The 27518-nt window shown below is 38.5% G+C and overlaps 1 protein-coding gene across 1 annotated transcript in view; it reads right to left on the bottom strand.

Annotated features, from left to right (window-relative positions):
- SCUBE1 (signal peptide, CUB domain and EGF like domain containing 1) overlaps window positions 1-27518 on the bottom strand; it is a 205805-nt gene that overhangs the window by 154342 nt on the left and 23945 nt on the right. Inside the window, exon 3 of the mRNA XM_082051669.1 lies at window positions 22718-22846. Within this exon, the coding sequence (XP_081907795.1) occupies window positions 22718-22846 (129 nt within the window). The remainder of the gene's footprint in view (window positions 1-22717; window positions 22847-27518) is intronic.

Raw genomic sequence — 27518 nt, 5'->3', positions numbered from 1 at the left:
AGGAAAAATAAATGCAAGATAATGTACAGATTCAGAAAATACATCTAGAAGAGCAAGGAATCCACAAAAAGGCACACTGTAAATTAAGCTAATGAAAACTACCCGAACCCCATCAGAGTTAATCCAAATTAATCCATCTGATTCTTTTTCCTGCATCCTAGGTTTAAAGTTAACATAAAAAACAGCAGGGAGGGGAGTCCAGCTAAGCCTCCATGCGTTCTGAGCTGCAAATTGATTTCCAATGCACAATGAATGTTAACGGCCTAAAAAGGCTGTGACCCCATCTGCCAAGTGTGGTGTTGCACTCTGTCATTCCCACTCCACTTGGAAAGACATACTTCAGGCCTACAGTAATTTCTAGCAGGGGTAGCAGGCAAACACAAAGGGCATTACTGGGTGAAAAGAGGCTTTACAGAGTTCTGGTCTTGAACAGAACAGCATGTTTCAATTACTGGAGTCATAACCTCCTACTTTGTCAGTTTGTTTAATGTTGTTTAATGAAAAGAAGGCTTCTTAAATCTAAATGTTCCATGTCTGTATTGTCATTTTAATAGGCAAATATATAAAACCACAAAGGCAGCATTAGCTACTGGCTGTTTTGAGGATCCCTGCCTACCCTCCATCACCTCTCTTTGGCATTAAAGTTTTTATGCTGTTGTGTTTAACAGAGGCATATGGTTCGGCATTGGGAAATCATGCCCACTAAAACATATGTGACCCACATTCAACCTTGCAACTCTCCTGTTTTACTCATAAAAGGTATACCATACCCATTTTCTCCTTTTGGTGTGTGTTTGGGTGTTGGGTTTTTTTTTGGTTTGGGCTTTTTTCTCCTCTGGATAAAAGCAACCTGTCACCTGAAAAATCTGTGTTTTCATTTTTTTTGGAGACTCTGCAGCCAGTTAGTTATTTCACAGTATGTGTCAACATGTCAGCAAATGAGTTGGCGTGTGTTTTACTTTCATTTTGTTTTTGGAGGGGGAGAAAAACCACAACAAAGCTAAATGATCCACAATGTTCAAAACCTCAGAAGAGCTGGCACAGCTTCTACAGGAATTAATTCATCCAGGGCTGGCCACAATACGCTAAGGTAAAACCAAGCTGCTTTTGCCAATACTCTTGCAGGCAAGGCCAGGAAGCTCTGAAATGCTGGAGAAACTCAGCTAGTAACTAATGCAGGAACACTGGCTGGTTCTGGTAGCTTGTTCGACTAAGCCTGCCACTGCTGTTCACGCTGGTGTGCTGCCTGCGCTTCATGTGACGAAATTGTAGCTCATTCTCAGAGAAGAAAAACTCTAGGGTAATTACAGCAGTACACAAGGAAACCAGGGAGTCTCCTCCCACCTTGAACTACAATGCAAGTGTGGAGACAGTCCTTGTCCTTTTTTTATTTACCAGGAAATGTTGAGCACTATTGCCTCAAATTTTCTGTATCAAAATCCTCCCTGTCCTCAGTTCTTACTCTTTTCCAGATTTGAACCTTTTCATAACCCCATCAGAGCACTTTGGGAGCACACAGGAAAAGGAGAAGTGAAGACTTTCCTTGCTGACTGCAGTATAAGAAGGAAAGATAAATAAGACAACTTTGTGAGACCCTTCCTCTGTGAGTCAGCAGGCTTTGCTGCCCTCAGTGCCAACTTAAACTTGATCCTTCAAAACAGTACACTGGAATCTAGATCCTGCTCTTTGGAGGATTAGTTGAACACTTACTGAAGGAAGAAGTCTCAGTTGGTACATGTACAAACCCCAAAATTTTGCTACAAAGTATGCAGCCTTCCCAGCATTCTGTTTATAGTATCACAAAGCAACTTGAACAATTGCCTTCCAGCTCTGATGAATAATCTGAAACAAATGCAATGATTTATAAACATTTTTTTTTCTGCTCTTGATAGCAAATGCTGGCGATTTAGCACTTCCATAAAGAGACAGCTAAATTTACCATCAAGCTACAAATCCATATGCTCGAATAAATTTTATTACAATTTAAACTCTTTAAAAACTTATACTACAAGGAATTTCTTCTAATTGTTTTCAATTACTTGCCTGAAAATTATTGTCATTGGCATTCATGAGCGGAATAAGTTGAAGAAAGGGAGCAGCTGGAATCCAGGACTGCTATATCTCCATACTACATGCCTTCCAGTAAATCTTGGCCTGGTGGTGTAGGATTAAAATCGGTCCTACCAGGGTCAGGCTTTTTGGAGCACTTTGTACTACTGCAGTCTTAAAAGGCAGTATTGCTTATTATCCACCATACCAAGCAATCTATTAGACATGGCTGCCTGGAAAATATTTACTGAATTATTTACTTGGTAAACTTTCTTTCCAATAAAGGCACTTTATGATCAGCCTAAAACTAACCCAGTTTAGAGAATGCATTTTAAAAAGTGTTCTGAAGTTAGGAGAGAGAACTCCAGCTCCAAAAAGCTCAAGCTTTGGTAAATCTGGAAGGATAATTCCTTCATGTATCTGAATTTTTTCAAAGCTCGGAAATTAAATAGCTGCCAGAGCAGCTTTTCCTTTCTTTCATTGTTTGTGCAACCTTCGCTCAATGCAGATCAAGTTACCCAGCCGAACGTGTAAACATCAGTAATGTAGCATTTGTGAGATTGCATTTTGGACCAGATTTTCTAGAGATTAAGTTCCACATAAACACCACAATAAGTAGCCAGATTTTCAATAAAGCTCTCCTTGGCTCCAGTTTTGGAGGCCCTACATGTCAAACTGGGCTGTTGACTGTTTTGAAAAACGAAGGGTGGATCCTCAGGAGCTTTAATTGTTGCCACCCTGTGTGATAGTTTACACCTGTTGAAGACTTGCACCCCAGAGCCTAACCCTAGACACAGGGAAAAGTCACTTATGATGTAAAATCCCTTCACTCAAACATCTACTCTAAGCCCCAACTAAACCCACTTTAAAAACTTTTAAATGTATTGAGTAAAAATGCAAAGCTCACTTTATTACTCTACTCTTTATAAAAATGACTTGTTTTTTAGAGCAAACAGACATGTCTTTTGCACAAAATCAGCTACCACTGCTTATCTTACTCAGGACCAGGCTTGTCTCCCTGAGGATGGCAGCCCCACGGCAGCAGGTGCAGATCTCCCTTCCTTTAAACTGGTGTATGGAAATCCATTTCCCAGGCTCCTTATCTGGGAAAAGTTCTTGCATCCAGCTTGGCCTCACCACCTGACAGCACGCTGATTCCTAGAGTGCAGTATCCACTGCTTGCAGGAGAACTGAGCCTCAAAATCCTACTGATGATCTCAGGGCAGAATCTGGAGCAAGGTTTCAGCAAATCTACACAATCCAGACTCACAAAAAGATGGAAAAAGGTTCTCACCTGAGCTGAGCTCAGATGGTTATCCCACATGGCTGCTCCAACTCTCATCCTCAAAAAGAGAAGGAAAAACTAGGAGAAAGTGACTATATGTCCTTAACTCACTCTCTGTAACACTTACCACAAAGAACTGTCCTGTGATTATGTCTACCAAACACAAACCCTGATGGAAGCATCTAGAAATAACTCAGTTTCCACAGCTCTTAGCTACTTTATACCAGCACAAATAAATAGTTAAGATGACAATCAGTACAAGAGCTAGAATTGCTTATACAGAATTTAGACCAGAGTGACAAACTTAAGTTTCCAGGGAGATGAGGGCCTGGACTTCAAATTGGCCAATCATCATCAAAGACAACAAGGAATTCGGGAAGAGCCAGCTCAGGGAGAGGCTGGGAAAGTAGAAGTATCTTTCAAAAGAGAAGGAGAGATAATGGATGCATATATACATACATACATATATCTATCTATTTATCAGAAGCATTGTGCAAATTAATGCTTATCTGAATTTGCATAAGACCTCTAGCTTTTTGGCCCACTGCCTTCCCATAATCAAACTTCTGTATCTTGGTAAGATGAGATCCTCTAGACAGTGGTAGTGTGGAACAGTATCAAAGGGTAGGAAACATTACAGTTGGTAAAGAAGGATGTTTTACTTATTAAATAAACAAATCCTTTCTGTTTCTCATTTATTTTATCTGATGAACTTTTCAAACTAGCTCCACTGGTATTTCATCCTCATCTAGCTCAGAGCTTCCCGCAGTATTTGGCCTACAGAAGCTATTCTGATCCAGTGTTATGTTTGGGTATAATCAAGGGAGAAGTATCTACCAAGGGTACCTGAAACCAAAGCCACAAGCAGGAAGACACAGAAGTGGAAACGGTACATAGAATCAATGTCAAGAACAGTATGTCCACTGTCCACTTCCTCCCATGATCTTCTCTTCCTTCCTTCTGACATTTTTCCTTCACGTCGGCATTTTCATAAGCACTCAAGTCCCTCAGAAATCTGAGTCTCATCTTCAAAGTCTCCAAAGCATTTGGGAGCCACAGCACAATTCACTTACAATGGCATTAAGTTTATTTGGAGACTTCTAAAAACAGGACTTTGACTCATGATCCACGGAGCTGATCCTGTTAGTTTTTCCTCTAGGCTACATTTTGAAACCACTGGAAGATTTCTCTAAGATGCCTGTTCTACCAATGCAAAACATGGTGACACAGATGAACTACTGATAGCAATACTGCAGACTTTCCTCAAATGTTTGCAACCAAACACCACTGAAGATATCTTATACTTGTAAGAGAACCAATTAGCAACCACAGACTCAGAAAAAAATGAGTGCATGATTCTGGGTTTTTTAAATCATTATATTCTGAATATTTCTAGTCAGAAAGATGGCTGAAAGTCTCATTAAAACAGTCATATACCTGGGTTTACTATAGTCATAGTTATCCTTATACCAAAAGAACATCCAGCTCAGCATCCTCTCTTTGACACTGCCCTGTAGTTGATACTTGGGAGAAGACTGTAGAGATAGGACAGAACTATTGCTGGCGTGCTCTCCCCAGCTTCCAGCAATCACGTACCTATTAACATTCCTAAATCACTTGCTAGACCATTGTCCTGCTGGAACTTTTCTGTATGAATTTGTGCAATCACTTCTGAACCAAACACGATGGGGCAATTGCTTCTGCAATTTAATTATGAGTTACATAAAAAAGACATCCTTTTGTTAATTTCAAACATGCTGCTTCATAGTCTGAATGAATGTCCCTCATCCCATTGTTGTGAGAAACAGTAAATACCCATTCCATATTTGCCTTTTCTGCGTCTTTCTTGATTTTACAGATCCTCCTCAGCCTCACACTGTCTACCTCAGCTATTTTGAACCCTGAAGCACAGCAGTACACAAATATGATTACTACAGAGGCAATTTAAATTACTTCTGTATATCACATTTAAAACAAGAAGTGCTCATTTCTCGAAGTTAACCTTAATGGCAGCAATATTTGGCATATTGTTTTCACTTCTCTATTCCATTCCCTTCAAGTACCAAGATGCTCTATTGGAGTGGGTGACTTGGAAGATCTGATTTCAAGATAGCTGTGGAAGCCCAAGGAGTAAATCTGGCACGTAGGATTGAAGCAAGTCGTATCAGATTAGAGGCTGGAGGCAGGTGTTCATGCTGGAAGGATCAAACAAGAAGCAATATGCTGTCAAGGTAGGGATGATGGGTGATATAATGCATCAGCTGAGGGGGCCATGGAAACAGGAATCATTGCTAATTGAAATAACTGCTAAGCCGTCTTTCTTAGACCAACTTCATAAGAGTGTACAAAGGGAAATATTAGAAGAGTCACCACTACCTACGTACACAGCATTCATAGCTCCAGGAGATCTGAAATCAGACTTCACTAAGGATTCAAAAGCACAGCCCAAATTATCTACTATTTGCACATAAGGCTAGAGTTCTGCTTTTTGTCCCCTGCCTTCAGAAATGGAAAAATGTCATGAAGGAAAGGAAAAAGTCACCACACCCTTGAATCCAGCACTTCCTTCACTACCACAGTTACAGAAATTTTCACTAGACCCCTTGCTGAGAAAAAATCCAGTTGCAAAAAAATGGATCCTACAGCAGTGAGTGTTTACTGGTGTAGACATTAAAAAAACTACCTTTTCCTGAAAAATAAAGTGCATTTTACGGAAGATAAATATGAAGTACTAATCACAAGAATGCTCTTGGCTGATGAATACTAAAATAGTTCTAAAACAATCAATGACTTGATCCCCAGAACCAGTCTTCTCGTACACACAAGGATAGAACACCTAAAATGATGCCCCTGATCTGTCCTGAAGAATCCCCTCTCTTAATGGGCTACAATCACCTATCACCTCAACACCCACTCACTAGGCTTCTTGTTTGCCTGGAGAATTATAGATGTGAGCAACTTGAAAAGGAATGCTTGACATCTTTGTTTCTGTAGCTATTTTGTGACACACAGTGGAATTCCTTAAATTTCACACTATACAAGCACAGTGTAAATGTGGCTGCAACAGACTGCTATGTATAGCATAGGAAATATTCACTTAACTCAAGAGCTTAACTCTGCTGCATGTGATGCCTGCCCACTTGCTGAGCTGAAGTAAACAGCCCCATGGACACTGCGTGAATGTTGCATCGAGTTCAAGACTCTTGACGTCACTTGTTTATGCCTTTCTTAAACAACTGGGCACCACTGTCTGTCCTTTTCAGACACCAAAACCCTTTTTGCAGCTTTTAGCATTTCCAAAATAAACATCCAAGCCCCTTAATGTGACATCTTGGTTGTAGCTTCTATCTTCTCACTTCGTAATCATGTCTGTGTTTCAGACAGACACATACACATGGTGGCCTCCTGACAACAGCGCCTAAACACAATAAAGTCTCCAATCAAGTGCTTTTTAATAAGTTATGCATTCTCCTGATACAGGGCTTTAAAATAATTTTGTATGAATTTGATCCTGCTTCTTTTCATCTGCAGTGCCACTGTCTGGGGAATGCCAGCGGCTTCCAGCTTGGCATGAGGCTCTTACTGTGAGGCTTGGAGAGCCCCGGCCGCACCGGCAAGAAGCTTGCAGTTGCCCCTGATGTTTAGCTGAATAGAGGGCACTCCAAGTTGCAATGCTAGATTAACAATCCTCTATAAACTGGAAGGAGGGAAGTTAATTACAGATGCAAACAAGCAGTAGTCCTCATCAAGTGAAGGAAAAATTTGGGACAAGTTGCGCAAATTATGCAGTTTATTATCATAATGTCCCTCACTTTGTCTTATCCCTGGGCTTTATCTGGAGCATCATTAATTGCTCCAGGCTACTGAAGCAGTGTTCTATATCCTTCTTCCAAGATAACTAGCGCTTGTACCTGTTTCCTTTTACATCTACTTATAGATCCTGGTTTGGGTTTACTCAAAAGTGCTTTTGTTTGTTTTGATGTTTTTCTTACAAAAAAAAATGAAAAATATTTTGCTGTGGGTCGGCATATAACTTAACATGAAAAACCAAACAATATATCCCTTTCAAGTTGGTAATATTTTCCAGGTCTATGATGCATTTTAGTTCTAAGCTCTGGTAATAGAAGCTAAGGAAATGGCTAGATTAATTATTTTCTTTGTTATTTATCAGACTTTCTAGGTTCAGATGAGGGATTTTAAACTAAGCATTGCAGCATCCAGTAGGCTATGAAGTCGTTCTCACTCTCTATATCGATTAAACTTGAAATCCATGAAAAGTGGAAGAAACGGGAGAGTCTGAAGCACAACCTTCAACACATTGCAAAGAGATCTGTATCAGGAATTGAGAAACACTGGCTCAGTCAGGCACATACCTATGTATTAAACATTTCTGGAGGAGGAAAATGCTGAAAATGTTTGGGAAGTGCTGAAATTGCTCCTGTAGGTCACATCAAAACAACAAAATTTTCCTGAAAGTATCTCCCATTGGTGAAAAGTGTTTTTTAAACGTAACCTCAGTTTCTGATTAGTTTCAGCAGGCATGTTTTCAGTGAATGAATGATTCTTTTGGCACAAAATGTCTGGGCAAATGGGTATTTATGCCACTGGGGAAACTAGTTCAGCGTTTCCACTCTCCTGAACATGAGTTACACAAAAAGCCGTGCTTAGAACAAATATTGACATAAATACCTAAAAGATATTCAATATCTTACCATAAACATTCATTTATTTTCTATATGGAACGGCAATACTAACTTAGCACTCAACCTAGTTGTGCTGTGTTACACAGTAGAAACTGGATTGGTTGGTTGGTTTGGTTTGACCACCTGTTGTTAAGAAAACAGCTTTAGAAAACTGTTGGACACCTGTGCACCAGCTAAGCAGTGGCTGCCATTAGTACATGGAAGCTGCATCAACAGACGAACATCATCAGGCACATGCATCTCTTACAGAGATCAGCATTGCTTGATCCGTAAGAATGCTGGGAATTACCAATGAAAAGCAACAGTGGTCAAAAAACCTGACTTGGGGAATGTCATAACTCTGTAAAGAAGAGATGAATTTAATAGGTTTGGAGCTGGCATAGAATCATTTTGGTTAGAAAATATCTTAAAGATTGAGTCCAACTATTAAGCTAGCACTGCCAATTCTACCTCTAAACTATGTTCCTAAGAACCTCATCCACGCGCCTTTTAAACACCTCCAGGGATGGTGACTCCACCACTTCCCTGGGCAGCCTGTTCCAGTGCCTGACAACCCTTTCTGTGAAGAGAATCTTAATATTCAATGTAGACCTCCCCCCAGAGCAACTTGAGGTCATTTCCTCCCATCCTATCACTTGCTACTTGGGAGAAGGGACCAACACCCTTCATGCTACAGCCCCCTTTCAGGTAGTTGCAGGCAGTGATAAGGTCTCCCCTCAGCCTCCTTTTCTCCAGGCTGAACAGCCCCAGTTCCCTCAGCCACTCCTCAGACTTGTAGCATGGTAGTGTAAAGTCAAAACAAACAAAAAAAGAAGCCCAAATAAATCAAAACAAACAACCACCTCATCCCTGCCTTCTCCATGAAATTCACCAGAGCTGTATATTTGTCCTTAAACCTTGACAATATTATTTTCACCAACACATGGGAATAAAAGTGTGCATTTTTTCTTAATTCAAAGTACTTAATTCAAAGTCATGGTCTTCCATTATCAGCATCCAACATAAGACGTTTATGCATCTACTCACTTTGCAAATGCATCAGATAGGTCAAATACAAGAGAGATGACCTTGTGTTTCATGCACAGATTAATCTGTAAATGACAAGGATCATGCAGAGCTTCCCATGGGCAACTTATTCCACTAAAAGCCTTCTTACCTTTTAGTCTAAGATATCTGCTGTTGGTTGTACAGAATCTGAAGTCAGAGGGAAAAGTATTCACATGTTAAGGCAGGTAAAGTCCCTCTCAAACATGTAGCCTGTGTGAAATTACAAAGTGGACACTTTTATTTGGAGCTCAGTTCTTCTTTGAGTTCTCATTTCAAATTCAAACACCCAAAGCAAAACTCAGTCCAGGATATTCATGTCATTTCAGAGTACAAGAATGAGTTTTTCACATTCTTTCAATGCACAGTCATTAACGGGCTGAGCCTGCGGTCCCTTCAGAACCTAACTGATAGTGAATTTATAGTTAGGAGGAGTTCTTCCCGTCATTTTTAAAGTGAGTAAAATCCAATCTCTTAGGCTTCCCTAAGATGTTTCAGAGGTTTTTGCAAGTCCTGTCTAACACTCGGTGGCACACAGACAGCCTCAGCCTATTAAAGCAAACCCTGCACTCGCACAGGCAGCAGGTATCATGACTCATACTTGGTGTGTGCATAAAAGTACTGGGGTGCTTCACATCTCATCTAACCCAGCCCTAAGTGATTCCTAAGTCACACGACAAAAGCTGGACTCTCTGTCCAGTGAGTGCAGCTCCAAGCCTGTCACTATAAATCACTAGTAGGATCCAGAACCCATTCTCAGCTGTCATACTAGTCATTTTTATTGTCTCTCTGACTAACTTCAGAAGCAGTTTCTTAGTTATGCCTTCAAAACAAACAACAGAAATAATTAAATAAATGAAGTTTCTCAACTTTTTCAAAGGAAATTGTTAAAGCTCGCCAGTTAAGTCTAAATATACCAATGTATATACTCATGATACTGAATTCCAGAAACTATTTTTCAGAAGGTAATACTGAAATATTTCTACTCTTTATTTGCTAATATGTATCTGAAAAATATGACTCTGGTATTTTTATATAACAGTATAAGTCATCAATAGTAGAAAACTTTTCAGCCTATATTGGTCACAATAGAAACACACAAGAAGTACTTGCAAAAAATCACTTTGGGGTTTTTTTTTGTTAACTCAGATGCACAAAAATAGATCACATCACTTTCAAGTTGCTTGCATACTTATAAACACATTACATTGAAGAAACGCTGTAGGAGAAAAAAAACTCATAGGAAAATGTACTTCTTTCCTATTCAAGCTTATTTCGTCAAAAGGAATTATAAGAAACTTCTCCTATGTGTTTTCTCTGTTTAGTATGTTGCCTCATGCAAGAGCAAATAAAAGAAAAAAATAGCATGAAAAACTGTACGGTGTATGCTAAAATTAAAAAAGACACTTTTTTGCCCATGAAGAACTAAACGATTTTATATCCACAATTTTCAAAGTCAAGCCACGTTTCAAGGTCCTGCAGCAGAAATCTTGTCCTCTCTCCACAACTCTTCTTATGAGAGGAAAAGTACCCAGGGAAGTACACTCACTAAATACACAAAGCTAAAGGCTCCCAGAACTCTGGATGCCTAACTCTTGTTGAAGAGTGTCTGTAATGCTGCTGTCTAAATAAATTCACAAAATACATGTTTCCATTCTTTTGAACTCTTCAGTTCTACTTCTACTCTGTTTTAACAAAGGTATGACTGCTCTGCTGAAGAGGCTGCATTGTAGCCTAATAGTGCTGTAGCAACTTTCTCTTCAGTTAGAATTTTCTTTTGTAAGATGGAGTGGAAAAGCTTTGCCCTGACTCGCATTTCTGCTCCTGTCCTACAGCACAATACCATAGGTCCACTCCAGTCTTATTTCTTTAACAAAGTACATTTCAATTGTTTCCAAACATTTATTTTCATATCCCATAAGGCCTCTTAATCATAAATTTCACTTTATTCCTAAACCTTCCAAATTCTCTAACCAATCATTCTTGTAAACTGTGTTAAGAGACTTTTCAATTACTGTTTCATTAATGAGTTGTTATTATTATTATTCAGATATTAGCTACAGTAATCACAAAGTCATTTTAAAATATGCTACCATTAACTAGTCCACGTTATAATACTTCCTGCCCCTCTTTTATGCAAAACTACATCTTGTGCTCTGATACAATTCCAGTAAGAAATGTGTACACAGGGACTATTTTGAGATACTTGAGAACGATCTGGATTGAAGTCTGCAGAAGGTAACGGAAGCAATAAAACGCATCCTCTATATTGGTCCTGTAGTCTGATTCAAATCTTCAAGTTTGCACATTGTATGCTGAAGTCAAAAGGGTAAACATCAAGATGCAGTAATTCATGGAAAGTATTAGACAGCAAAAACAAGGCACTACAGAAAGCCGAAACCCTGGAATCTACTTAACAAGGAAAATCACTACCAACCTTTCATCTGGTACTCATTCATACTGCAAAAGAGTTTGGTTTCATTTTCTAATACAGTAAGCAATCATGCAGCAGCTATTCTTTCCAATGGCTATTCCATGACTGTATGAATTATACTGTTTATCATAAACCAACAGTGCCAAGAAGTGATTGTGTTCTAAGCAAAGTATAATGACAGTGGCTATACTTGAAATCAAAGACCAGACAACTTCACTGCTCTCTACTTTGTCTGATGTCTTTTTGTAATCCATATGAATTCAGTGTTTTAACTGGATCTGTGTCATTTCCAGGATTGACAAAGGCACCTTTCCACAAGGGATGGCTTGAATGACACACACGTCTGACTGGTAAACACACCCATTACAGGCTGAACCCCTGCATCCTCATGTGAATACACATCCACTTGTGCTTTAAGTAAGAACTAAACACAATGTGGCTTCCAAAGCTTTGGTTAATTTTAATGTATTTTATAATTTTTCTCTTAAGATATACATTAATCTAGCCAACACTGGCTTAGAAATTTGCTACTATGAGAAAGTTAAGATGAACTGACAAAAGATACGAAACTAATGCAAACAAGATAAAACAATAAGGATGCAGAATAAATAATGGACAATAGAACTCTTTGCTGAACTAAGACACAGGCATCTATGGCCATATCAGACCAAATAAGAGCATCTATATGGGATTTAACAAATTTAACTTACACAAATTAACTTCACACTCTAAGCAGATTATTCTTTACTTTCCTGAGTGTTCCATGTAGAGAAATCTTTACTGTGATTGATTACCTCCTCCAGGGAGTAAGTATTTAAAAAAAAAAAAAAAAAAAAGACTCAGACAAGAAGACTTGCAGAAACAAGAGACTGAGATTGATGCTGCTGTCACATAGCTCCCAGCTTCTTAATTTATTATGACAGTCTGAGAATCCAACTTCACAGTTGACAGCGAACAAGATTTATTCCACACTTTTGATTATTTCCCCATACCTAACAAAAAACCTTGGGCCTACGCTGATTTATACTCTCACTTGTTTTGGTATTTCTCAGATCACATTGGCTTAAGAAAGCAAACATATGGGAAATTAAGATGTAAAGAAAGTTATATCTCATTTGAACTCAAAAGATTAATGTGGGGTGACCAAACATTAGAGTACTTTTGAAGGGGGAAACTTTCAGATACAGAAATTGAAAAAGCAGGATAAGAAAAGCAGTGTGTTCAGATCCTGGCCTCAGAGAGGGCTGGATATCAGAGGCTTTTCCACCAACCACAATGACAGTTCCATATTTTTATTGGATTTCAAAAGTGAACATGGACATATTTTCAAAATTAGTCTCCAATTTTGGGCCCCAAACTTCTGATAGCCACAAACCTATTTTTGAAAGTGTTGATTAACTGAAGTCCATGAGATTGTACCCATGAAAAAAAGGGAGCAGTTCATCTGAGCTACAGTATATATGTATTTTATGATGAGGGCAGTCACACACACACAAAATACCTGTTTCTCTCCAGTGACTCCAAGGTGAGTACAGATAGATAGCCTGTGTGCAGACACTAACATTCCACCAGCTAAAGCACAGCTTAGGACATTTTAAGTAAGTGATTCTTAATTTGAGGGCTTCATAAACTTTATAGAAATGTAGGGCTTCACTTCTTGGTCGTTAAATGTTTTTCAAACTCGTATGCAAACACCATAATAACAATTCTCATCTGTCCATCATGGAACCTGCCTAAAGAGAGGAGGCTGCAATGGCTCAGAGTCTGGACATTTCTACAGTTACCAGATGCCATAAAACTGCATGTGAGGTTCAGAAGAGGAAGATCATCAGAACCAACATATTATAGTCCCATACTGAAAGAGAGATTTAACTTATTTCTACGATTGTCTACTAGCATTTGTCCCATGAAGACTCTCACAAGATGCAGGTAACCAAGTAACAGAAGTAAAGACATATATACAGAAGTTCTATGTAAACATCTAATACAGAATTGTCTATAGAATATTCATTTATCATCCTAGCTATTCATACTTGCTCAGCACCTAATCACGAGTTAGCGGAAGGCATTGTAGAATAGTAGTACATGTTATAAAATCTGATGCGTGCCACCTTACCACAAAGACTGGATACTTTAAATTGCTGTGATGAATCACAGCTGTTATCATTCATCTAATGTACAGACCAAGCAAGACTAACTGAAGATCTGAAAACAGTAATAGAGTAAAAATTAGCTTGCTAAAGCAATACATCAGAAAGTAACTTTCTTTTGTCATTTAGGCTTGCATCTGAAAAACAAAGAACTTCAAAAAATGCACTCAAGTTTTTTACCCTGAAAGAATACATTTATCACTGAAACTCAGCCAGTTGTGAAATATGCAGTGTGGATATTTGTGCACGCACCCACTGCAGCTTGTCTGGGGGAGGTTCAGTAGCTTAATACCTCTGGGCCCCCATTTGCACAGATCCTCTAATCGCAAGGTTCTTACTGTGCTCTAAGGACCCAATCATTGCCAGTCACTGTAGAAATTTAGAACACATAAAGGTTCAAAGCATACAGATGCATCTACTGTTAGAATTTGCATTTCGACACTTTTCATGCTGTCTGTAAATATGTCTTATATAGGGCCCCATTCCCATCCTGTGGCTAGGCCCCTCACATTTAGAACAGATCTCTGCTACTCAACCACTGAGCCCTGATTTGGGAGTCTGGCCTCCTTCTCTTAAGACACAAAACAACTGCCAAATCCTGAAGGTCTGCTCAAGCAAAACTCTGACTGGAATCACTGGAAATGAGTAAGAGCTTCAAGATTTAGATTAATAGCTTTCTCTACAAAAATACCATAATTTTACATGTGTTTTAATAAAAATGAAGAGTTATGAAAAGAAGGCTATTTGGTTTATTCAGCCCTCTTCCATCTGCCAAGGAGTTTAAGATTAGCAACCATGAAAATCTGGAAGAGAGTTTATGACTGATAGTATTATTAGAGGCCCTGCTGATGTGCTAGAGTAGGACAATATTTAACTGTCAGCTCACCTAATAGTCTCTTGGAATTAGGAAAGAAGGGCAAGGAAAACTGGAAGACAGCCAAGAAAATTGACCATTTTTCAGCTTCTCTTTAAGATATTTGTTTTTATGAAACTAAAAACAACTTTCCAAAAGCTGGTTAGTTTTATATTTAAAATGTTCACATTAAAAAAATATCTACTTGAACTGTTGGGAAACATAAAGAAAAATAAACAACAGTAACAGAAGCATTCATTTGGAGTTCAAGTAAGCTACACATTGTGCACAGCTGTCTGGAGAAAAGAAAAATAAAGCTAAATTAAAAGGAAGACATTGGTCTCTTTAACCATAGCAGTGATTATGCAATCTTAAATGAGTTATTTACTACTTCTTGACATTTTACATGTCAGAGCTTTAGAAATTATTTCTCATACACTTGCAACTCTCCTCCCACATCACACTGATAGGTAGATTAGGTCATAATCCCCTATCCCAGTGCATACATTCAGACAAACAGAAGGGAAGGAATGGGTAGATTCAGGGTTCTAACTGTTTTGGGTTTGTTTTGAAAAAAAAAAAAACAAAACAACAAACACAGAGCACTGGAACATTCACTGAAGGAGGATGAACAATACAATGTGATCTACACACATGTATGTACATACAAATGTCCTTTTTGTCATCTGAGTCAGATCAAAGATTACTACTACCCAGTGAGGAATTAAGTTTACATGCCAGGGTTAAAACCACCCTTCTCTTCAAATATGACAACAGATTTTAAAGGAGCACTGCAAGACAGGAACTTGGGTTTAGATACTAACCTCAGACCTTACAAGAAAAGAAATTGTGTGACTTCAAACACAAACTTGCTTTTTATACTGGTTTGGGATCCCAAGGCCCATTTTATAACAGGCAGATGTTACTTCGAAGCCTGAACATCCAGGCCTGGTTTGTCTCAGAAGTTTCTCCTTTTGCTGCAGGCTCCCAAATGCCTCGCTGGGATTGTCACTCTGCTCCACCTATCAGAATAGGCACATGAGTACCACACCTGGAGCAGGCTCAGTTGCTCTGGAGAAAGTGCTGCCTCTCCTTTCCCACAGGGTGTTCCACATGACTTAGTCACTTTGTCAAGAAATGCAAAATAGCATTTGAGAATAGACCAATAAAACAGTAATGTCTGTTTTTCAGGCTGGAAATTAGGCTTCTGCCCAAAGTACACCTGCAAGATTGTGGACATGACCAGGACTTTGCTATTCAATTCTTTGCTACTGAATTGACAGCTGACACTGTGCTTGTGTTTCTGTCTACTGTACTGAACATTCAGCTCTTGCAGAGAGCTTCATGGAATCTATAATGCACACTAGTAATTGCAATTCCAATATGATTTATAATCAGAAGTTCACTCTACTTCCCAGGACTCTTCTAAATCAGACATAGGATTAACTGCTGCCGAACCATAAAATATACTGGATCATCAAAATCTACTTCTGTAGTTATTTTCGGGAGAACTGACATACAAGAGAATTAACTGAGATATCACATTATAGATGTCCAAATTTAGTAATTGTTATTCTTCTGTAAGAGAAACCAAAGTTACACAGAATATTCAAAATAAGACTGTGTAAGCAGGGATTCAGAAGTGTGAGGATTCTATTCTTGGCTATGCTGCAGACATCCAGACATCCTGTGTTAAGACTGAGAAGTAACTTAATCTGCTTACCCTGGTTCCTCATCCATTAAAAAAAAAAAGTGAATTATACTTCTTTTCCTTACAGGATTTTCTGAGGACAAATCTATTAGTATTTACAAGGTGTTCACATACGTTCCTAAGCCACAGCAACTAATACCACAGAAAAACCTATAAATAAAATAAATAAGTCTCCGAATATATCATGATACATTTTTTTGTCCTTGCTCCTTTGCATATTTTTTATGGTTTCCAAGAAGAGTTTACAACCTTCTTGAGCACACTTACTAGCCAGAGAAATTAAAAAGAGCAGAAAACTTCATGAAACCTATGCTAATCATCAGAAGAAAAAAAGAGTTAAGATGAGTGCAACCTGGAAGCAAGAAGTGTTTTTGCCAAAAAAAAAGCAATGCTTACCCCCTATTAAAAAGGGACTATGACAAATGAGAGCTATGGAGAAAATTTTTAAAGCCACACAAAAGGAGAGATGAGTAGCACTTCATAGCTATTCATATCTATATCTGAACAGATAAGCAAAAGAAAATAATCACTCCATGCAATTCCATTCTTTAACATGAAATATTTTTCACACCCAGATTTGGTCTGAAAACAGAAAACAGTTCTGTCAATTCTTTAGGAAGAATTCCACAATGATATGTACACAAAAATTCTGCCTCCAGGAAAAAGAGAAGTGCAGCATGTGCAGTAGGTATTACATGTTTTTGTCCAGTAAGAATCACTTGACAGTCAGCTTTTGGTGCTACGTATTTTTCTTATACACTCCTTTTCCCCCATTTTTTCACATTCTGATCAGAGATAGGTGAATTCCAGAAGGCTTGGAACAGCTGAAGCACCAGCTGATACCTCAGCCCTTTGGCAAGGAAATTCTGCAAAGCAAGGCTCCCTGCTTTCTCATCTGAATAGTTATGGTACTCTCTTCCACTTTCTATTTTCAGATGCAGAATAAATTTGTAAGACCTAGTCAGGAATATCAGCAAGAACTGCTTTCAGCAAGGTTTCTAGCAAGCTTTTCCGGGATAAATCCCAGCATTTAGTAATCCATGATAAGCTTCAGAACTCTTTTCTTTGGTGATGCTTCAGACCAACACGGCACACAATGCTCTCCCAGGAAGCTTACATTTTTATACAGTAGGAGAGCGATTAATGTAAGATAATGATTCGTCACTTGAGAGTCCTTCAGGAAAAATGAAAAATAATTCAACACACTTTGTGAATTTCCCAAGTGTAGTAACCAAATAATATTGTGCTACCTCATTTGCTTTGTCAGGGATAAAAAAATAAAAGAGTAACAATCTAATTCTTCAAAGTAGCCTCTTCTGAATTTTATGACTAGTGAGTCTTATTTTTCTTCTTCTACTCCCTATAAGAAAACTACACATTTTCTTTCATTCTTCTGGCACTAGCCATGTTAGACTTCATGATCTTCATGGGTCCCTTCCAACTTGAGGTATTCAGCGATTCTGCATTCTCTAGATCACTCATTCTCACTGCTCTCTTTTGGCTTCATCCAAGTGCAATGGCGTAAGCTGAACAGTCCTCCACCAACTGAAGCCTTACTGCTACTGTAGGAGCAGAGGGGTTCTTACCATATGAAAATTTCTACCCCAATAGTTTGAGAGTAAACTGAAAACCTGAGGATATTCCCTTTTACCCTCCTGGGTAAATTCTGGAGTCACCATAGTGGCAGCTATGCCAAGCTCCCCGGAAACTCCCACTGAAAAGGAAGACAAATTTTCAAGTCTTCTCTATGTCATCCCCATCTATCACATTTCTCACCTTGTACAATACCCAGACTTATAAAACCAGAATCAATCTACCTCCTCTGCTACTTGTCTTACTGAAAGCCTTCAAGAGGATGTGAAGACACAATACAAACTAATCCCAACTGCCAAAGAGGCCTTACATATATGCACTTACATATATATGCAAAAGTCCGTTCTTATTACTTAATATTAAACCAATAAATTAAAAAAAACACTAGGCAAACGAGAAACATGTCATTAGTGGCATGCTGAATCAGAGCAGGGAGTATAATTTGAATAACCAGCTTTAAAAGCATAAGTCTTATCCACTGATTCTCTGTAGCACAGATTTTACCAGATAGCTGAGAAGAGACTCTGATTTACTGCAAATGAGGTGGGTAAAGTGTTTGGCACATTATAGGAATGATGATCAGCTATGCCATAATCTCTCTTAAAGGCAAAAGAGAATGAAAATTGATAGGATGTGAAAGACATAAAGAAGGAAAAACTAATTTATCAGTAAGATCATTGAGAAAAATGATCAAACAGGAAAGAACATCTGGACCAGTGAGCTAATTGCTTATAAAAAAAACAGACTGGTAATTTCATATATGAGAGTGGAAAACATATTTCATGACTGGTTTCAAATGAAGGATAAAGAAAACCTATTGCAGGAGACCAAATATTAGTCTTGCATCCACTGAGCAGAATTTAGCACAATTTTGAGAAAGAACTACTGCTATTTCAAGTTATTACAGTGCTAAAATAAATTATTTTTAGCCAGACAAGGATCTCATCATAGTTTGAATTCCCTGTGGTGTCATTTAACGTTATATTTGAGAAATTCCTCAATAAAAATGTCAAATAGAGAGCAAGTCAAGTTTCCCTGAGGACAGTTTTGGATATTTTCCAGTACAAATTTTAACCATGAATTCTTACCCAAACATCTCCTCCCAACAAATAAATAAATATGAAATTTAATTTGATTGGAAAGAAACAAATGTTGAAACAAGTACTCAGGAAAAAACAACCTGCAACTGTACCTGCTCTAATTAGTTGTGAATATTCCAAGTTTGTTATTTATAAAGAAGATTGTCATGATCTTGCTATACTGACATTATTAGAAAGATATCCAGTGAAGGCTTGAGGAATGTAAACCCGGTCAATAGGAGATGGCTTAATATTTTGGACAGACTTCAGTCAAGCAAGAGATGCAGAAATCCTGATATAGCACTCTTGTCCATTACAACCTGTTTCCTAAAGGTTCCTGGATGGCCTATAGGACTATCATTGAACTTCTGTGGGGTCTCATCCCTAGGCCTTCTATCTGAAATCACTAGACAAAGATCTCTGGTGATGTGTGTGTGATAAAACGTGGCCCAAGTCACTGTGAGAGCAAGTCAACTGTCTAAACATTGGAGTCAGATGCCATTTTAGATTCCTAGTATCATCTCATCCAGCCTTCATCTCACGCTCCAGGTCTACTCCTGTAGATCTCACATCACATCTGTCAGCTCCAGGGTGTTCTCACTGGCATGAGGCTCCTGTGTTTAGACAGTCAAATTGCCCCTAAGAGCTCTTGCTGCCTGGCTCCCCATATGCTGACCAAATGGACCCCAACAGTAATGCCTGGAAGGCAAAAGGAGAGAAGTTGGAAAAGTGTAGCCTCACACTGGGTCACTCCAAGAAAATCTTCTATCCAAGCACATAAGCATCCATGGTGCTGCATGAGAAGACGGTTCAGAGAGCATTTTCAAAATCAATCTCCTGTGAATTTTATAAGCTCATCTACAAATTTCATGGAAATTACATAATTCTATACAAGGTTCACTACAGCCCTACTTAATGTGTATACTGACTTAATTTCAGCATGCTGATCAAATATTACATGCCTTTTCTAAGAGGAACATAAACTTGATACAGAGAACATATGATGCAATACCTAACTAATAATTTTCAATTTGACAGTTCTGTAAAGTCCCATAGAGGATGGGGGGTGGGGGGTGAAGAAGAGGGGAAAAACCCCAAACAAGCAGTAAAAGAATGCACTGAAAGGTGAAAAACATTATCACTAATCTTGTGAGAGTTCTTTGTCTCCTTATAATCCATGAAAAATCAGTAGTTTCTCAAAAAGCAAGAACAGGTAGAAACCAGTGGACCCATCAAAAGTTTAATTCCTTTCAATGCCTGATTACCTCATGGGAAAAAAATTCTTTGGAATAAATGAACCAAGTTTTACATGCTGGAAAAATTTTCCAAAAGGTTATAGAAATCCTAATTTAAACATGTGCAAACACAAAGTTTGTTTTTGATCTGAGACCTCACTGTGTCCTCTTAAAAACAGCCAACTCCATTTATACATTTCTGATAGCAAAAGCGAAGGGAAATACAACTATTCTAGAAGGGACAAGACTAGAACATCCCCCTTTTCAAAACTGGTACTGTGCTAATGGGCAGGAACAGGCTATCCCAGCAGTCAGTTTAACTGACAATGTCCACAGGCAGTGAGGGGCCAAATGATGACAGAAAAATGAAATTCTCTCTTTTCTAGCAATGCTGTCCAAAATCTGAGTTAGCACACAAGAGGCAGTCATGGCAAGACTTGCGTGGCTACTGTCAGGATTAAAAACCTCAGTCTGAGACCTTACAACCAGACACTTCTGTCCTCAATAAAACACTCAAAGAAAGGAAAAAAGAGGAATGTCCCTTGATGTCCTTTTCAGTGCCTTTAAGTAAAAGCAGTTATTTTACTGAGATATCAAAGACCATTCATTAGTCGCAAATATTCAACCTGCATTTGAGGAATAGAAACTTCCCCAGTCAGTGGTCTCAAAATTAGAAGGGCAATTGTGACCTCTTTTAGCGTCCTACAGTCACACACCAGGAGAAAGGGAGTTCACTGAACTTCTAGAAGCAACATGGTTCCTAACATTTTTGGGGTAACACAGAAAGTCAGCTCAGAGTAGACTATTAATGTGGGCAGACGCTCATTCTAAAAAACCTGAAAGATCTGTTGGCAAGCTTCAGATCGATACTTCCAACTGTAGCCACCCGTTAAGCACAATTGTTGATATTTTTGTGGACTTTTTTTTTTTTTCCCAAAAAAACCCCCACCCAAGTGGCTGAATAGAAATTAATTAAAAGAAAATCGGAAATCTGGCCATGTCTGTAGATCCAGCCTGTACACTTCATGACCAGCGAGCAACAGCACAGACAGCAGGTGTCCAAATAAATGTCAGAGAGCTCCTGAAAGGTTTATCATTTACCAGGTCACTCCTTTTGCTGTTCATACTGGCTAACTTACTTGCTAACCTATGGGAATCATGTGGAAACAAAGTTGAAAATATCAAGCTGTTTGAAACAACGTACACGCACAGCTATTTGAATTCCAGATAGCTGAACTATTTGATTATGTTTGTGTCCTGTTTTATTGAGATATATTTATGAACATGAGTATAAATAGAGTTTTCCTTTCTTTCTAAAATGAATGGCTGGCTGCTCTTTGTGTAAGAAATACCTCTTGCACAATTAATCATTTAACCACCTCGGGTTGTGGCAAATAAATCTATTTAGTCTGTTCTATAACAAATGAAATTTGGAAGTTTGAGTCAAAAGCCTGTCAATGGTCAGGATATATAATCCATCTGAACAAATATTACTCAGCTTGAAAATGAACCCAGTAGGAAATACATGTACTGAAAGGCTAACCAAATTCTTGCTCAGAAATTCAAGTTGTTCCATGGCTTCAGTCAGTGCAGACTGGTGTTATTGGACTTCGTTATTTCTGGTTCACTACCTATTTCTTGACTTTTATTGCAAAGAATCTCAGTTTTTGCTAAAGGTGCTGCGTGACACAGAAGAAATACACCCTTTCCAAACTTTTAGTAAATGACACCTTGAAATGAACTTGGGAGTGTACCAAACACTGGACATTGCATTTCTGTTGGGAATATTCAGAAAGATAGTCTCTAGGCACTAGGATTTAGCTAAAATAACTACCAAGTAAGCAGGTATGGGAAACTGGATATAGCAGTCGAAGTTCATTTCCAGATAACTGGTGTGAAGAAATTTCAAAACAAAATACATACTTTTTTAGCTTACAGGAAAAACTCAACCTATTTAAACCAGAGCAATGGACTTTAATTTACAAAGCAAAACAAAACCAAAACATATCCCCAAATCCTCAGACTGCTGCAGATGGCTTTGTACAGTTAGTGGACGGTTTGTAAACTGCTACTACAGATGACTGTTTCTTCTGCCCTGTTTTATTGTCCAAGTATTCCTTCAACACACTTGCACTTTTAACATTCTGTAATTCAAGTTCAAATAGCATATCCTGGAACTATGTTAGCCTAAAAGGGAAAAAGGGGGAAGGGGACCTTTAAAGATATGACTGGAACTACAGAAGTTGGAAGAAACAGACAAAATATATTTAAGTGGATGGGACAACTACTTTTCTGAAAAAAAAGAAGCCCAAACACCCAGAACAGGCTTTGGACATCAGGTCTTTATTTTTAGCAATGTTAAAGATGAGCAAACTGATTTTTGTATGTTAGGATTAAGAGTGCCAACTTTAAGGCTCTGCTCTGAATCACACTGGAGTCAATGGACAGATCTGAACTTATTCAGTGTGATGTGGATCAAATCCTTACCGAAAACACATCAGATGACAAAATGCAGCAAGCAGATCAGGCCTTCTTACCATAGCCCTGAAATGAAACATTCTCGCCAGCGTTCAGTACTTACCAAGACAGTTGTGGCCATCGTGGGCTAACATGAATCCATCATAGCATGTACACCTGTAGTTTCCCGGAATGTTGATACATTCATGGACACAACCTCCATTGTAGAAGTCGTTTTCACACTCATCAATATCTAAAACACAAGAGGAGGAAAAACAAGCTTTTGTAAAAAGAGAATGCTAAGCATCCAGAAAAATTTCTGCAGCCAAGCACGATGTTTGAATATACGCATGTTCCTAATCTTTCTAAATAGGCATATGACATATTTCATCAAAAAGACAGCTCAGGGAATTACTGACTGAATATACCTGGGTCATATATGACTGAAAAGCAGCAAGCCAATGTATAGAGTACTCCTTCCCAAAATAATTGTAGTATCATCACAGTAAACAATGATATATTGTCAAAAATTAAAAAGAAACACCTGATTTTGGTACATTTTTAATATTTAATATCTGGTTTCTGGGTTTTTTGTCCTTTGTCTTCCGAAGTGAAAAGCAGACAATGAGTTAACCTTTGACTTCGTAGTAACAAACAACTATCTGAAACACGCTAATAATATGGCATAAGACAAAAGCATACCTTGTTTAACAAAAAATTGTCTTCTCAGAATAAAGATCATCTGCAACATGCCTGACAACACATAAGGCTGTGGTTCTGTACAATAAACCTTGAAAAACACCATTTCTGAAACAGCTGTCAGTCCACAGAGCTCTACGAAGTTACTGCTGAAAACCTGGTACAGTTTTGTCTGTCTTTTCCCCTTTTTCCACAAAATAAGCCCTATTATCATTTTCTGTATTAATTCACAGCAACAACAGAAAGTCGAACCTTTTATTCTTAGAAGGTATGCTAGAGCTATTTTTAATTCTTTTTTTGTACACTGGCCTGCATCTGAAAGAGTATCATGAATGGTAAGAAAGATACATTCTGCTTCAAGCACAAACAATTCTGTTATGATCTTCCCTCCCTCATTAAAAATCACTTCTTCACTCATTCTAGAAAGTGCAAACTTTCTTCTTCTTACAGATTGTATCTTGGCTTATTTATGGAACATCAGCACCACAGTCACTGCTTTGAATCATTCAGTGGTGCACATCAACCAACCAAAAATACACAAATAATTATAGACGGCCTCATAGTTTGATAACTACCAGCTCTATATCTGTGGTGTGCTAGATCAAAAACCCCAGCTACTGTCTCTAGGTTAGATAGTGTATGATAAAGTCATTGATGACTGTCAATATATTGGAGCTATCCTCGCTGTACATTTCAAATGTGCCTTCCACTGCAGAGGTGGTTGAAATATTTCTGTATTAGGTTCACATTCACACAGCCTTTTTTCCTTTTTTTTTTTTTAATTAACTTCTTTAAGTAGTCCAGGAAAAGCATTGCTACCTGATATCATACCCAGCCACAATGTCAAAACAGAAAGGTAAACCAGATTCTTCTGAAAAGCCAGCTAAGACTCAGCCACTCAAAGCTGTCAGCATTTCTGGCCCTTGGACTGAGTCTGGCCAGCTTTGTCCCTCCTTGCACAATGCTCTGAGAAGTTTGATCTGTCAGAGCAGGGACAGGCTCCTCCCAAGGTTTTTGCAAGCCTTCCCCCACTCCGGTCTGACCCCACCAGAAACCTGCCTTAAACTCTGAATAGCCCAGGTCTCCATCCACTTCCCTCCAACAGCCCTGAAGCTCCCGCTTCTACAATCTCTGCAGCACCTTGAAACAGGAATTACAAATTTGACTTTATCTGCAAACCCGGTTAGCTTTTTTGTAACTCAGCATTCAGCATCACAAAAATGCTTTAAGTAAGAAGCGGGAGAAAGGATCTTATTCACAAAAATATGACCTGCTGCTTAAAGGTAAACTTTCCAGTCTTTTAGCCACTGCTCTGTTTCAGAAAGTCCCCATCCTTTACTAAAAACTTCTGTTAGTCGTATAAGTTCCAAGTCAGCACAGCTTGTGGATGTGCTCAACCTTCTGGAGTCCAGTATGACAACAAAAAGATATGACTGTGATTCTTCCTGGAAACTACCACCAGCAAGTCAATTACTGCATATTTGGTTCATTCTGAACACACTTGCAGTGTGGCAATGCACGGCAGGCAATACAATTAAACAGTATTCCCTAAAAATAAAACCATTTCAGAACAAATATGATGCCTTGATACTTATTTAAAAGTGTTCTTTAAGCTTCAAATGATTGTTTGCTGCTATCCTTATCTACAGTTATGCTGAATAAAGCTATAGCTAAATGGAAAGTTAAAAGTCCCGGAGAAGCCACTCTCCTTTATTTACAGCCCAGTGTGCCTGGGCATACATTGCCAAAGCATTCCAGTGAGGTTTCGACTTAGCAGATCTTTGCAGCTTCTATAACCATTCAAGAATATTTGCAGAAACCTCCTATCATTCTCAGGCTACAAGGACAAAATTAGAACTCTACAGTAATGCCATGTTTTAACAGGCCAAGTCAATAATCAAAAGGCACGTAACATGATTTTGATGCCAGGCCTTCCTTCAGGACACTCAGGAAAAATGGTACCTTCATTTTAAGACTTGTTCCTAACTTTTATCCAGCACCAAGTTTCTTCAAAAGAGGGAATTCACAATGAAGTGTTATCAGTTATGTTACTCAGCATCAGACTGATCAATTCATTCCCTTTATTCAAACAATTAATCAAATAGTACTGGTTTAAACAAGTGATGGGAGAGCCTTCAAAAGGGACAAAAATAAAATAGATGTGAAGCCTTTTAAATGCCTACCATTTATATAATACCTGTTTATAAAAAGCTGTACTGTCATTAGCAGCACAAGGTGCTGATGTAGAACAAACACTTCAGTTCCAGAAAGGGTAATTTAACAGATACATAAACCAGAAAAATAATAAAAGGAACAGATTCTTTTCATCTCTCTCAAGGAGTTCCAGTTATGTTAAATTTTGCAAAAGGATTACAAGATTACTTCTCCATTTTGTACCTCAAGAGCTGTACAAAACTAGGAGTAGAGCCAAATATTCTACCTGTTTTTAAGAGCAATGTTGTGGGTTTTTTGGTGTTTCTTTCCCCTTCAAAACCACATTGCTATTTAAGAGACTTCACCTGGCAGGCTGACTGGAATTTCTATCTTCAGTATTGCTAGTAAAACACCAAGGGGATAAAACCGGTGAATTTAACACTTTATTTTTTAAAACAAACACGAAAAAACTCCACCAGAAGCATGTATAAAGCCTGCGAAATTCTTCACGGAAAGGGTTGTCAGGCATTGCAACAGGCTGCCCAGGTAAGTGGTGGACTCACCATCCCTGGAGGTGTTTAAAAGGCATTTAGATGAGGTTCTTAGGGACATGGTTTAGTGCTAGAGTTAGGTTATGGTTGGACTTGATGATCCTGAGGGTCTCTTCCAACCTAAATGATTCTTTCAAGCTCCAGCTGCACCAAAAGAAAAGCAGACAATGCACCTGCAAATAATGTGAACATCACCCCATCTTCTCTTCTGGTATACCTGGAGGAGGGCATTCTTTACAGAAGGCATCAGTGAAAGTGCTGAACAGCTATAATTTACGGGAAGAATATTACATCTGCACAACGTAGCTTCCTTAGTAAGCTTAACATAAGCGATAAAAGCAATAGGAGTACATACACTTAAAACTTGCAGGGTTGCTCTGAATTTTATCTATTGTAAAATGCACAGCAGGGGCCAGCTATGTTCATTTCCCTTTGGTTATGTCAGAGGTGTCAAACTCATTTTCACCGGGGGCCACATCAGCCTCGCAGTTGCCTTCAAAGGGCCAAATGTAATTTTAGGACTGTATAAATGTAGCAGAAGCTAAAATTACATTTGGCCCTTTGAAGGCAACTGCGAGGCTGATGTGGCCCCCGGTGAAAATGAGTTTGACGCCCCTGGGTTAGGTCATATCCTGTTACTCTTTTTTTCCTGTAATTGATAGGACTGGGTACTCATCAGACTCTTGGCATCAAACCCCTTTATCTCAGAATGTTAACTCTTCCCACTAATCTTGCTTCAACTACCCTTAACATTTGTAGTGTTTGATCATTTAATGTTGTCTTTCACCAGGAAGGAATTACCGTAACACAAAAACAAAACAAGAGACACAGAAATGCTGACATCCAACCGTGAAATTGCTGCATATACTGTTGAACTATAAAGGTTTACTGCAATCTAGTTCTCAATGGGAAATGTAAAACTTTTTCTACACTGGCAAAATATTTATCAAATTTTCACTCCAGTAAACTTGGCCTGTGCAGACAGGCAACTTTTGGGGTATCGAGAGAAGAAAACACCTTTAAAAAGCATTTCAATTTCCTTTCTAAGAGGAATTAACTTCATATGTTATTACAACAAGAGCAATTACAGGAACCTTGGAAAAAAATTAAATGCACCAAAGTGATTAAGTGTAGGGCCACTTATTACTGTGTTCAAATGGGACAGCAACTCCTAATGCCAGAGCTGGATGTATACAACCACAACCACAGCTGTTGATGAGGTAGTTTTGACCATAACTTTCTGGAACTGGTTTGGGCAATCTCCAAAATCCACTGTTTGTTTCAAAAGTTTTAAAGGAAAAAATGATCAGAAAAAAAGAGATAAAAAGAAGCTCGTTTACCTGGATGTACTAGCGACTGCACCGGTTCAGCTATTTGCCAAGGTAAAAGAAGCTTGGGAAGTACATTATAATTCCTTCTGGAAAGCAGAGATTAATCTTTTTGCTACAGCCTGGAAATAAATGTCTTTCAGCCATGGGAAACATGGCACTGCCATACTCGGCTGTTGACCTCGTCAGTAAG

This window comes from Streptopelia decaocto (genome assembly GCF_964273445.1).
Source record: "Streptopelia decaocto genome assembly, chromosome: 1".
NCBI lineage: Eukaryota > Metazoa > Chordata > Aves > Columbiformes > Columbidae > Streptopelia > Streptopelia decaocto.
This window is presented reverse-complemented; position numbering and strand designations above follow the sequence as displayed.